At 64.8% G+C, this 12,619-nt stretch overlaps 2 protein-coding genes across 3 annotated transcripts; both read right to left on the bottom strand.

Annotated features, from left to right (window-relative positions):
• Nucleotides 1-5,215: 5,215 nt before the first annotated feature.
• HINT2 (histidine triad nucleotide binding protein 2) lies at nt 5,216-6,668 on the bottom strand. The gene is made up of 5 exons (XM_080638192.1): nt 6,614-6,668; nt 5,774-5,920; nt 5,574-5,678; nt 5,411-5,483; nt 5,216-5,340 (listed from the first exon to the last, which is right to left on the bottom strand). Exons 1-5 carry the CDS (start codon nt 6,665-6,667, stop codon nt 5,249-5,251), a joined length of 471 nt encoding a protein of 156 aa, XP_080494318.1. The 5' UTR covers nt 6,668; the 3' UTR covers nt 5,216-5,248.
• Nucleotides 6,669-6,866: 198 nt separating this feature from the next.
• TAF1C (TATA-box binding protein associated factor, RNA polymerase I subunit C) lies at nt 6,867-11,611 on the bottom strand. 2 transcript variants are annotated; one of them, XM_080638467.1, is made up of 14 exons: nt 11,373-11,611; nt 11,187-11,280; nt 10,868-10,974; nt 10,684-10,779; nt 10,530-10,600; nt 9,873-10,120; nt 9,686-9,796; nt 9,465-9,588; nt 9,279-9,350; nt 9,030-9,165; nt 8,816-8,944; nt 8,546-8,720; nt 8,286-8,423; nt 6,867-8,034 (listed from the first exon to the last, which is right to left on the bottom strand). In XM_080638467.1, the coding sequence occupies exons 1-14, from the start codon at nt 11,502-11,504 to the stop codon at nt 6,890-6,892; spliced, it is 2,778 nt and encodes a 925-aa protein (XP_080494593.1). In that variant the 5' UTR covers nt 11,505-11,611; the 3' UTR covers nt 6,867-6,889. The 2 variants fall into 2 exon arrangements, with proteins under 2 accessions (XP_080494593.1, XP_080494592.1); XM_080638466.1 differs by lacking the exons at nt 9,279-9,350; nt 9,465-9,588; nt 9,686-9,796; nt 9,873-10,120.
• Nucleotides 11,612-12,619: the final 1,008 nt, after the last annotated feature.

The raw sequence follows: 12,619 nt of genomic DNA, 5'->3' as shown, positions 1-12,619 counted from the left end.
GCCTTCAGCGTGGCTTCACGCTGCCCTGTGAGGGGAAAAGGTGCCATCAGCCCCACAGCTTTGACCCCCTCGCTGACTTCTGGGGGTCACAGGGCTCAGCCTCACCTTGTCCCAGCATCAGGACACTGTGTGGCGGGCGGTAGGTGTCCATGGTGGTGCTGTTGTTGGGCCCAGGGAGGTGATGGTGGTACAGCAGCTTGGGGTGGCCGTGCCGGTGGATGAAGCCCTCACTGCCCTGCTCCTGCCCTTGCACGATATCCAGATGGTTCGTGGCTCTCTGTAGAGTGATGGTGGAAGCTGTGGGAAGGGGGCAGGAGGCCACCCTGCAGTGTCCTGTGCCCACTCTTGGCTTTTAGGCTTTTGGTAATCCACTGGGGACTCTGTGGGGGATTGGGAGGTGAGGTTGTCACCCCCCTCCTGCTGAGCAGCTGCAGTCTGGGGCACTGCCCCATACCTGAGGCCGTGCCATGCAGGCGGATGCCTGACACAGGACCTGGGAGCAATCCCAGAGGCAGGAGCTGCAAAAAGAGGGGGAGGAGGGAACGGTCCTTCAAGCCAGCTCCCTGGGAAAGCATGAGTAGGGGCATCTGTGGCTTGGGCCACAAGTGCTGTTATGGCACTTGAGCAAACTATGGCATGCCTAGGCTGTGGCACAGCTTAGCCCATGTCCCCCCAGCCTGGCTCGCTCAAGCAGGCATCCCCACATCCCAGCAGCAAGCTCCCTGCTTTCCTCCCACAGCCCCACCATCGCTCCCCATGTTCCTGCCCGTGCCTTTTGTGCTATTGAATTTCATCCCCTTTTCATCCCGCTGGGCTCAAGGTCATCCAGGGAGCTCTGGCTTGGCCAAGGGAAGCTATTTAAGGAGAGAGGGCTGCCCAGGGTCAGGGAGCTTCATGTGATCAGCATGTGGGATGCGATGGGGTGAGTTTTGAAGGGACATTTCCCCCCATGGCTCCCCATGGTGAGGAGTTACCTCCTCCTGCCAGTTGTGGATCAAGCAGCGTCCCCGGGGCACCAGCCTGGGGGGCTGCTCTGCAGGCATCTGTAGCACCACGGTGGAGGGCACCTGGCAGGCAGAAGCCTCATAGCTCCCCGGGCAGGGCGGCAGCGCGACTGCACAGAGATCCGTGTCAGCCTCAGCGGGTGGCACCGTGCTGGGCACGGCTGGCAGGGCTTCGGCAGGCATCTCGGCCGTGGCTGTCAGTGTATCCCATGGGGGCTTCTCCGTGGGCACCTCAGGCAGGAGGACATCGCTCTGGACCCCATCCGTGCATGGTGGCCTCTCCTCAGGGTGCATATGGCTTGGCAGAGCCACCCTGCAAGCAGGGACAGTGCCTGAGGGAAGGCGGTGGGGCGCATCCTTCAGCCTCCCTGCCCTGTATCCAGCCCCCCACCAGCATGGGCAGGACCCTGAGGCCGGGTCCCCTGCGGTGTCACCCCCACCCGGGGGTGGGGGACAAGGGACTCTTCTCCCTTTGGGCTCAGAAGCAGTGCCTGCACTCAGAAAGGTCCCCCCTCTCCCTCATCCAGTGTCCCAGCCCAGGCTCAGCCCCCCACTATGTCCCATTCTGCTCCCTATGTTCCCTCCCAGTGCTCTGCAGCCCCCAGCCTAGGCTCTACCCCTACCTCCTCCCCAGAAGCGACCACCCCAAGCCGTACGCCAGACCCCCCATTTCCTATCCCCACATCCCCATAGTGCTCCATAGCGCCCACAAGACCCCTGCCCTCCAAGCGCCTCCGTCGGGGGTCACCCCATGTCCTTTCACCCACCCGTGGGGCGCCCCGTCCATGGCGCCAGCACCGACGGGAGCTGCTCCGTCTCCATGGAGACCGTAAACACAGGCCGCGCCGCAAGCTGATTGGTGGGGCCGGGTGAGAGCGCGTCTCCTATTGGTGGAGAGCAGAGAGAGGGCGGGGCCAAAGAGCAGCGTGATATCTATAAAAGGGGCGTGGTCTTGTTCGAGGGGGCGCGGCCAGGGTAAGGGGGCGTGACCGGGGCAGGGGCGTGCAGGCACATGGCAACCCCGGGGTCTGTCCCCACTGTGGGTCCGCGTCCCCCTCTCCCGCACGCCCCCGGTGCCTTGGACCTGCCCCAGAGTCTCTCCCCCTGGCAGCCGGGTGGGCACCATGCCCGTGCTGGCACAGCTCGGCCCCAGCCGGCAGAACGAGCCCCGCACTGGGGACACGCTGCTCCCCACGGCTTGATCCAAGTGATCCCCCCCAACACCATTCGGGCACACCCGTGCTACCCACGGTGACGGGGCGGGATGTGCCCGGCGCCTGGCTGGAATCAGTGGGTGCCCCCGACGGCGTGGGGCAGCTCCCCTGGCTGCCAGCCCTCGCTGGGCCTCCTTTCTTCAGGCAGAAGAAGGGCCCTTTGATAGCGCACGGCGGGCTTCCGGCACGAGGGCTGTGTTATTCCAGCGCTCTGCGGTGTGTGCCGACGGGGCCGCCGCACGCCTGGCCATGGGGCCTCTGTTTTTCCTGGCCGGGGATGTGCCCGGCCCTTCTGGGCTCGGACAGCCGGGGCCCCCGAGGGGGACCGTTCCTCCCTGCGGGCGCTCGGCCGCGGGCCAAGCAGGGGCTGCTGCGAGCCCATCTGGAGCGCAGCTGCGGGGAGGAGGCAGAGACACGCCTGGAGCTCAGGCTTCAGCAAAGGGGCCCCCCACAGCGGGACTGCATCAGGGTCTGACGCCACTGGAGGTCAGGGTGTCCCGAGGACTGGGGGTTCGCTGGGAGGGTGGAGCGCTGCTGGTCATGTCCCGGGCTGGGCTGAGTTGCACCAGTGCTCCAGCTCATGCTGGACGGGGTGTCCTGCCCCAGCTTCCACTCCAGGGTGCTCATCCCGGCAGCATCCCTGGATTCCACACCCTGGGGGAGGCGGAAGCCTGGCCAGACCGCACGGGTGACTATAGGACAACAAAGGCACCACAGCACAGTGTGGGACAGGGACCCAACAATGCCAGCCTGGGGGTGTGCACTCTAGGGTGGTATAGGGGACATGGCTGCGGGGCTGCACCCTGGCAGGCAGCATCGCCGTGGGGCAGCAGCGCTGCAGCTGCTGGAGCACATCTGGCTGCCTCTCCTGGCTGACACATCCCCCATCACCCCCCCTGCTCTGCTCTTTTGGGAACTTGCGTCATTTGTGATAGTCTTCGTTCAGCTGAGGAATGAAAACAGCCGCTGCTCCCCTGCCCCCCGGCCCCATGGGGCTGTGACCCCTCTGCTGCCTGGAGAATGACAAAATAAACCCTGCGCAGGAGGAAACGTGGCTGCAGGCGTCCGGACCCTGACCTCGTGTGCAGGTTCTTGCCCTCCGCCCCATCCTGGGGCATTGCTCTGGGTGGGCTTGGCAGGATGATGCACTGTGGATCCTTGGCCTTTCTATGGAGTCCCCCCATCCCCAGGAACCCCCAGCTCCTCTTTGGGGTTCCCACCTCCCTAGTGAACCCCAGCTCTTCTTTGAAGTCCCCAACCCCCATGGACGCCCACCCCTTCTTTGGGGTTCCCACCTCCCCAAGGACCCCATCCCCTCTTGGGAAACCCACCTCCCCATGGACACCCACTTCCTCCTTGGGGTCCTACCTCCCCAGGGAACCTATCTTACCTTTGACATCCCCATCTTCCCAGGAACACCCACCCCTTCTTTGGGGTCTCCACCTCCCTAGTGAACCCCAGCTCCTCTTTGGGGTCCCAACCTCTCCAGAAGCACTCATCTTCTTTTCGGGCCCCCCAGTCCCAGCGACCCCCATCCCTTCTTTGGGTTCCCACCTCCCAAGGGACGCCCACCCCCTGGTCTCCCCAGCCCCAAGGCAGGGCTGTCCCATGTCCCCGACCATCCCCATCCTGCCCTGCAGCTCGAGCATATCCCGGCCACCCGCATCACCATCGTCATCCAACATCTTCAAGGCTCATTTGCACCCTGAAAACATTCCCGTGCTATACTGGGCGTGTGTGGAAGCGCCACGGTTCTCCGGGGGCCCCACCGCCGGCGCCGTGCAGAACAGAGCCACCATTCACGCCGCGGTACTGCGGTCCCTGCGTGGCTGGCACCGGTGCCAGGTGGGACGCGCGCCAGCACAGCACCGGCATCGCCACTAAATATAGCCCCGGAGCGCGGTGCACGGGAGGCACCGGGCTCAGAGCATATGTGTGCAGCGGTGGTGGGGACACGTGTGTGCGGGATGTGTGTATAAACAGAGGTGTGCATGTGCGCAGTGCTGCCGCGGCACGGGGTGCGATGTCGTGTGTTTCGTACAGTGGTGAGTGCACAAGGGATGGGGATGTGCAGCACAGTGCGGGCACAAAGGGTCTTGAGCGTGCAAAGCAGGCACAGGGGTCTGGGGGATGCAACACTTGCATTGTGGTGCATGCACGAGGGGCTGGTGAGCAGCACTTGCACAAGGGTGCATGCACAAGGGCCTGGTGTGTATAGCACAATGCAAGCACAAGGGGTCTGGGGTGTGCAGCACTGATTTGCACATTGGTGTGTGCACAATGGTTGGGGATGTGCAGCACAATGGAGGCACAAGGGGTCTTGAGTGTGCAAAGTAGGCACAGGGGTTTCAGTGTAGAACACTGCTTTTCATGGTTGTGCACACACAGGGGTCTGGAGTGTGCAGCACTTGCACAGGGGTGCATGCACAAGGGGTCTGGGGTGTAGAGCACAATGCAGGCACACAGCTTTGGCGCATGCAACACCATCTTGCACAGTAGTGTGTGCACAGGGCTCTGCTGTGCACAGTGCAATAGCACAGGGTGTCTGGGCTGAGCAGTGCCATGTGTTCTGCACAGCGATGCAAGTGCAGGGGGTCCGGGGTAAGGTGTGCAGTGAGTTTTGCATTGTGGTGCACAAACAGGTCACCCAGAGGCAGGGTGGGGGGCATGCTGGGGTGCTGGGGCTGGTGGCAGTGGGGCTGGGTGGGCAGCCCAGGGCATGGGGTGCTGCTGGGACGTTCCCCAGCTTGGGAACCCTGATCCCCCAACTCCACGATGGGCCTTTAGTCTGTGGGATGTGGGCACCCCCCAAAAACGTCCTTCTCCAACCGCGGGGTCCCAGAGCATCGCCAGTGTGGGCAGGTTGAGATGTGGGGAGCCCAGACACCCCCTCCAATAAGCAAGACACTCAGTTCCACCCATGTCCCTGTTACTGTGACGCTTGAGAGCCACCCTGACACAGAACAACGAAGCCACCACCAAGGAGATGCTTTAGTGGGGAGCAACAGATAGTGTGTGTGTGGGGGGGGCTCAGCCAGGGGGCCACCCCAGCTGCCGCCCCCCCAGCACATGGATGTGTAGATGGTAGACAGACTGAGCGCCATGCTTCCCGTCATTGATCACTATGGGGAGAAGGACAGAGGCTCAGGACACCCCCTTGGACACCCCCAGCCCCCCGGACCCCCAACTCACCGAGGCGGTACCCATCAGCCAGCCCCTCCGCCTGCGCCGTGCGAGCAGCCACCACCAGCAAGTGCCCCAGGAGCTGCGGTGGGGAGGGGGCAGCACGAGGGTCAGCACTGCGTGCACGCATGTCCCCCCCCCACAGTGTCCACAGGGACCCTCCCGGCCTCACCTCGGTGTCCTGGGGACCCACACGGCTGATCCGGGGGATGGGGCGCTTGGGGATCACCAGGAAGTGGATGGGGGCTTGGGGGGCCACATCGCGGAAGACCAAGCACTGTTACGGGGGGGGGGAGGAGAAGCAGGGTGAGCCCCGTTCCCATGGGTGCTGCACCCTTCCTCCATGGGGACACTGCCGGGGGTCCCCGCTACCTTGTCGTCCTCATAGAGGATGGTGGCGGGCACGCTGCGGGCGATGATCTTGCTGAAGATGGTGGGCTGTCCCCCCGCGTCCTGGCCGGCCGCAGAGGCCCGATGTGCCTTGTCCACCTCCCCGCCCCGCCCGCCGGACGCGCAGCGCTGCACCAAGGGGACACCAGAGAGGTTACGGGGGACCGGAGCCACGGCGGGGGCACGGGGATACGGGAGGAGACGGACGGACAGAACCGGGGGGCGGTCACAGGATGCCCATGGGGGGACCGGGCCTACAGCCGAGGGTGGGACGGACGGGTGGGACGGGGTAACGGACGGGACGGGCACAACCAGGGGGTGTCGCGGGATGCTCACGGGAGGACCGGACCCGCGTCCAGGCGGGGCATCCGTTGGGGACGGAAGGGGTGTGGGGGGTCACGGGGTACCGGATCCGCTGCTGGGAGGGGAACGAAGTGGGGGAGACCGAACGGCGAGGAACACGCGTGCAAAGGTGACCGAGGGGTAAGTATGGGGGTGACGGGAGGTGCATGGGGGGGGTGATCGGGAGTGCGCATGGGGGTCACAGGGGGTGCACGGCGGGGTAATGGGGGGGTGCACGCATGGGTGACACCCGTCGGAGTGACGGGGGGAGCGCACACGGAGCTGACACCCATGGGCTTTGGTGTGTGTGTGCGGGAACACGGGGCACACACGGGAGCCGTGCAGACCCCGCCCGCCGCGGACCTTGCCCGGGCTGTGAGCAGCGGCGGCGCGGAGCGCACGTTCGGGCCCGGCCATACCCCGCTCCTCGCCTTCCCTCCTCCGGTCCCCCCCCTCTTCCCGTCCGGTCCCCCCGCGCACCTGCCCCACACGCAGCGCGCCCCGCACCAGCCCCCGCGCCAGCAGCGCCGCCATGGCCTCCGCGCAGGCTCCGCTCCGCATCCCCATTGGCTCCGGCTCCCGTCACTCACCCTGATATCCCGCCCCCTTCCCACCGCCTTAAAGGGCCCACACACACGTGTGGCACCGCCGGGCGCTCTGCGGGTGTCCAAGCCGCGATCGCACCCAACACACGGGTCCCCCCAAAAGATCAAGGACGCGGGAAGGTGAAGCAGTGAGGCCCATGTTTATTTGGGCTCAGAAGCCCATGCGCGGCCGCTTGCGGCGGGGCTGGGAAGCGGAGGAGAGCTGGCTCTGTGAGGACGGGATGCAGGTCTGGCTGGCCTGGCTACCGGGGGGCTCGGGGGCGTCGGCGAGCGGCTCGTCCCACACCCCGAGGTAGACCCGCAGCGTCCTGCGGCGCTCCTTGGGGATGCCGCGGGAGCGCAGGCTCTGCGAGGAGAGCAGCCCGTCCTCCGGCGGTGCCGGGGGGCTGGCGGGTGGCAGCAGCGGCGGGGTGCGCTCCCGGGGCAGCCCGGGGGTGGGCGGCAGGGGGCCGGCGTCGCTCAGCTCGGACAGCTCGGACTGGTAGGTAAGGGACGAGGTGAAGCTGGCCGAGAGGCTGCGCCGACCCCGGGCTCGTTTCTGCCGCCGCCGCCGCTCCCGCAGCGCCCTCTGCCTCTGCGCCAGCTTGAAGCTCGTCCTCTCCTCCCACCACTGACCCCAATCCCCGGACCAGGCTGCTGTCAGACGGGTGCTCAGGGAGTCGGGACCCCCCTCCAGCTCCAGAGCCTGCGGCGGGGTGGGGGTCTGGAGGTCAGTGGGGTCCCAGCGCTGGATGAGGCCCCCCTCCCGCATAGCTTGGCGAAGCCGCTGGCGCGCCTGCTGCTGCAGGGCGCTGGGTGCTGCCGGTGCCTCCAGCTCTTTGCGGGTGAACAGGCGCTTCTGGCCGAGGGTAGGGGGCCAGGCGCGCCGGGGGTGCTCCCTGCAGCCCTTGAACAGGGCCCTCAGCCAGCGGCGGTACAGCAGGGCAGCGGCTGGGCTGGGCACCGCTGGGGAGGGCTCTGGGCTGGCACAGGGCGCCTGTGGCAGTTCAGCGTCCTCCTGGGCTGGTGGAGTGTTCAACCCCTCTTCTTCCTCCTCCTCATTGAAAATCACTTCCACATTGGACAAGTAGAAGGTTTGCTCTTCCTCCTCGCTGCCCAAGCCTGGCGGGCTGCTGACCGGAGACTCGAAGAGAGGGGAAGAGCCGGGGACTGTTGTGGCCTCGTCCACCCCAGTTGGTGCAGGCGGCTGTGCTGCCCTGTGAGTCAGCTTCTGGCAGAAGACATCCCCGGCCTGAGAGAGCTGGAAAACCAGCAGGGACTCCTGTGATCCATCCTCCTGCACTGTGGCAGCCAGACCTGTGGCGACAGGGGACACATTGCCTTGGGGCCTGGCCAGCAGTGTGGGCTGCCTCCAGCCCACATGGGCACACTCACTGCTGGCTCCTGTCCCTCATGTCCTTTTCTCGGTCATTAATCTCTTGCACAGGGTTGTTCAGGGCTTTGCTTTTGCTTTTTCAACCACCACTTGCCCAGGGCTACACTTACCCCCTCCAGCCCACATCCCTTCCCACCAGAACCCACACCACTGGTCGGCACAGGGCCCTCACCAGCAGCTGGGGCGCTGAGGCGGTGCTGGAGCAGGCGATGTCGGTGCGGGAGCTGTGCAGGTAGGTGCTGCAGGCAGCCAGCGATGCTGTGCAGCTTCTGTGGAAGCCCTGCTAGCTGGCAGACTGACTGGCTGCCCCCTGCAGAACACCACACCAAAAAATGGCCAGTGAGCACAAGGGTGACAGCTTGTCCCAGACGTGAAGATACTGGGACGCGGGCACATAAGGACGCATAGCACCCCCCAAGCCCCATCTCTCACCCTGGTATTGCAGCAGTAACAGCTCCTGGGTGCAGGATGTGCCAAGCAGCACCTTATGGCTCCTCCCCAAGCCCCCTGGTATCAGGTGGGCAAAGAGAGGGGGGTCCTTCATCATGTGTGCCCACTTCAGCACAGGCACCAGTGGCAACCGCTCGTCCAGCACGTACACAGAGAACTAGGACGGGAGGCATGGCTTAGGGGAGCACACACCAACATGTTGTGGCAGCTCCCCCTGCCTGGGGTGTCCCCCTGAGATGTGATGGGACTCACCTGGGTGGTGACAAGGTGCTGGTAAGGATTAGCCTTGCCCAGGTACATAGGCAGCACCACACGCTCGCCCCGCTGGCAGCTGGCTTCCTCACCCACCTTGAACAAGTCAAACTGGCATCTCTCGGGGACCTGTGGCAGCAGAGTGGGATGTGTTAGCACCCCAGGCTGGGGAACCCTCTCCCCTCCCATCACCAGCCCTATGTCCTGTGCTCACCCGGGTGTCCAAGCACTGCAGGCCAGTGCGGTCAGCACAGCTCAGCACACGCGGGTGGGCAGTGAAGTCACTCCAGCGCCAGGGTGAGTGGTCCCGGAAAAACATGGTCTGGGGGTCATGTCGGACCTGCTGTAGCCTGTGGGGAGAAGACAGGGATGGCAGAGCTGCCCCTCTTGCTTGGGTCCCTCTCTCCTCTGAGACCAGGGGTCTGCATGACCCCCCTTCCCAGCCCTTAGCGCTCCCTCTCACCCTGTCTCGACGCTCCAGAGATAGACAGCTCCACTCTGGGTGCAGACAGCCAGCTCCCCAGGGAGGTGAGGGCTGTGGGATGGTGCGGGTGGCATCACCACAGGGGTACGAGCATCTCCTGTGGCAGGAAGGGCTGCAGAGGTGGCAGAGCCCCTCCTTGCAGAGCTCCTTTCCCTCATTGCCTACCTGACAGTGAGGCAGGAGGCAGGCACGCTGGTGCGGATCACCTGCAGTGGGGTGGGAGCTGCTCCCGTCCTGCCTGATACCCTCCAAACACCACAGTGATAGTCTGAGCGGACACCAACGAAATCTGGAATGGGACGTGTGAGATGGCAGCATCCTAGGGGCTCCCTGTCACCCCTCCACTCCATACCTTGCTTGAGGTTTGGATCATGGGGCTGGCTCACCTTCCCCATCCACCCGTGCAGCAGCTATTTGCCGTATGTGCCCGTTGAGCTCAAACCGTGCTGGGGAGCCCTGGGCACGGGGTAGCTCCTCCAGCACCATGTCCTGGAAATCTGGGGTGCCAGCTAAGGGCAGTGCAACACAACCCTCCTCCTTGCCACCCCAGGAATACCCCATGTGAAAGGATACAGAGGTGGTTCATGGCCTGCCCTCTGGGGTACACCAGGCAGCCCACGCGTGCCCCGGTGTCTTCGGGGGGCAGCCAAGCCAGCGCCCCCCCTGTAGGGCTGTCATCGAAGAGCAGGCTGGCCCACTGCAGCAGCAGCTCCTCATGCACGCAGTCTGCCAGCAGCACCAGCGGCACCTCAAACAGCCAGTCCCGGCAGAGGTGGGAGAACCAGCGCAGGCGGGAGATGAGGTGCTTCTGGGGGCAGCCACTGTGGGGGGACACAGTGTCGGTGGGGAGAAAGCAGGACACCCCCAGACCTTGCCAGGGCATGGGATACAGACCTCATAGCAGACTTCCAGTATCAGAATGGGGCCTACGAGGAAGCTGGAGAGGGACTCTTCATTAGGGACTGTAGTGACAGGACAAGGGGTGATGGGTTCAAACTGAAACAGGTGAAGTTTAGATTGGATATAAGGAAGTTCTTTACTGTGAGGGCGCTGAGACACTGCCACACGGTGCCCAGAGAAGCTGTGGCCGTCCCATTCCTGGCAGTGTTCAAGACCAGGTTGGAGAGGGCTTGGAGCAACCCGCTCTAGTGTGAGGTGTCCCTGAACGTGGCAGGGGGCTTGGAAGTGATGACCTTAAGGTCCCAACCATTCTGTGATTCTGATGCTTACCGCCTGGCTTCCAGACGCTCAATTTCCTCCATCAAGGCTGTCATTCGGATTGTGCTTTCCCGGGCCGGTCTCTGTGGAGGCAGAAGTTAGGGCTGGCAGCTGCATGAGGAGTGTGTATGGGAACAGAGGTTTTTGCCCCTGGATGGCCACTGACCCGCAGGATGGAGTTGCCCAAGTGGAAATTCTTGTGCAGCAGTTGCCCCAGAGAACCAAATGCATCTTCTGGGTGATCCACGAAGAAATGGCCCAGCTGTGACAGGACAGGGAGGGGTTAGGATGCGCAGGGATCCCACGTCGTCCCCCCAGGTCCTTGCAGGACATGGTGCCCCAGGCCCTACCTGCTTGGCGAAGTCCAGTGTGGCTCCGGACGTGCCTTCCTGGAGCTTCCTGTGCAGCATGCTGCGGTAGAGGATGTCCTGAGGGGCGACTGAGGGGATCCAGCAGCCTGTGAGGAGAGGGAAGGGGCCAGTACTGGCACGACGCTGCAGCACGGGAGGAAACAGCTCACCCGTTCCCACTCCCTCCTGCGCAAACATCCCCGGGGGGAGCTGCTAAAGCCGCCGGTGCCCAGGGGGGATCCCGAGCCGCTCGTGTGGAGGTGGAACGGGATGTTCCCCCCCCCCGCCCCGGGCAGCATACCCCTCCCGCGGCCCTCACTCGAGTTAGGAGGCAGGCAAGGCACGGCGGCGGCATCGGCGGGGTCCCAGCTCTCGCCCGTCCCGCCGCGGCGGGGCACGAACGCCGGCTCGGCCTGGAGGGAGAGGCGGCGGGGGGTGAGGGTGTCCCCAGCGCGACCCCAAGCCCCACTGGGCCCGGGCAGGGCGGGCTGCGCCGCGGCCTCACCTGGTGGCGGCCTGGACCGGCCTGCAGCACCTGCCCGCGCTCGCCCCAGCCGGCGGCCGGAGCGAGGCCCCCCTCCTGCCGGGGCGGGCCGGCTCCGAAGTGGGAAGGGAAGAGAGCGGCCGGGAACTCCATGGCCCCGAGTGGGAGCCCTGGTACCGGCCGTAGCCTGGCCCGGGAGCGGGGCCTGGGCCAGCGGGTGCCGGCTCCGAGAGCTGCCGCCGCCCGCTACCCACACGGTACCCGTGCCACCGGCGGAAGTAGCGTCACCACGGCGTCACGCTGCTGTCGGCTAGCACCAATCAGCACCCGGGAAGAGAAAGGGAGCAGAGCGGCACCGGCGGCAGCGCCACTGGGAGCAATACCGCACCCTGGCGGCCGGAGGAAGAAAACGCGCCGCCCCGGTGGGACCGGGACGAGAGCGGGAAGGGGGAAGAGAAGATGGGGCTGGACCGGGACCGGCACTGCGGAGCCATCGGTGCGGGGTGCCCCAGCTCCCCCGCGGGCACACACACCCGCCCGTGCCGCGCACGGGTCTGTCCCGGTGGGACCCTGCGGCTTTTCGGGGGGCAGCGGCTCCCGGTCCCCTTCCCACGGGTGCTCCGGAGCCGTGGAACCGCAGCCGTGCCCGACGGGGCCACGGGGCTGTCAGGATAGACCCCCGGGGTTGGCCGGTCCCCGACAGCTCCCGGGGCGCTCCGTGGAGGGGAGAGGAGCGGGATGGGAGTGACCCGAAGTGTGTCTGTGCACACCGTGGGTCACTCGCCGTGGTTAAGGGGGACGGTGATGTCAGGGGAGGATGAGGCTGATGTCAGGGGAGTTTGGGAAGCGCGATGAGGCCGGTTCAGGTATCACAGTATGTTAGAGATTGGAAGGGACCTCAAAAGATCATCTAGTCCAAGCCCCCTGCCAGAGCAGGACCACCTAGATAAGGTTACACAGGAATGTGTCCAGGCGGGTTTTGAATGTCTCCAGAGAAGGAGACTCCACAACCCCCCTGGGCAGCCTGTTCCAGTGTTCCGTCACCCTCACTGAGAAGAAGTTTCTTCTCAAGTTTAAGTGGAACCTCTTGTGTTCCAGTTTGTACCCATTACCCCTTGTCCTATCATTGTTTGCCACTGAGAAGAGCCTGGCTCCATCCTCATGACACTCCCCCTTTATATATTTATATACACTAATAAGGTCACCCCGCAGTCTCCTCTTCTCCAGACTATAGAGACCCAGCTCCCTCACCCTTTCCTCATAAGGGA

This window comes from Psittacula echo (assembly GCF_963264785.1).
Source record: "Psittacula echo genome assembly, chromosome: Z".
Classification (NCBI taxonomy): domain Eukaryota; kingdom Metazoa; phylum Chordata; class Aves; order Psittaciformes; family Psittacidae; genus Psittacula; species Psittacula echo.
This window is presented reverse-complemented; position numbering and strand designations above follow the sequence as displayed.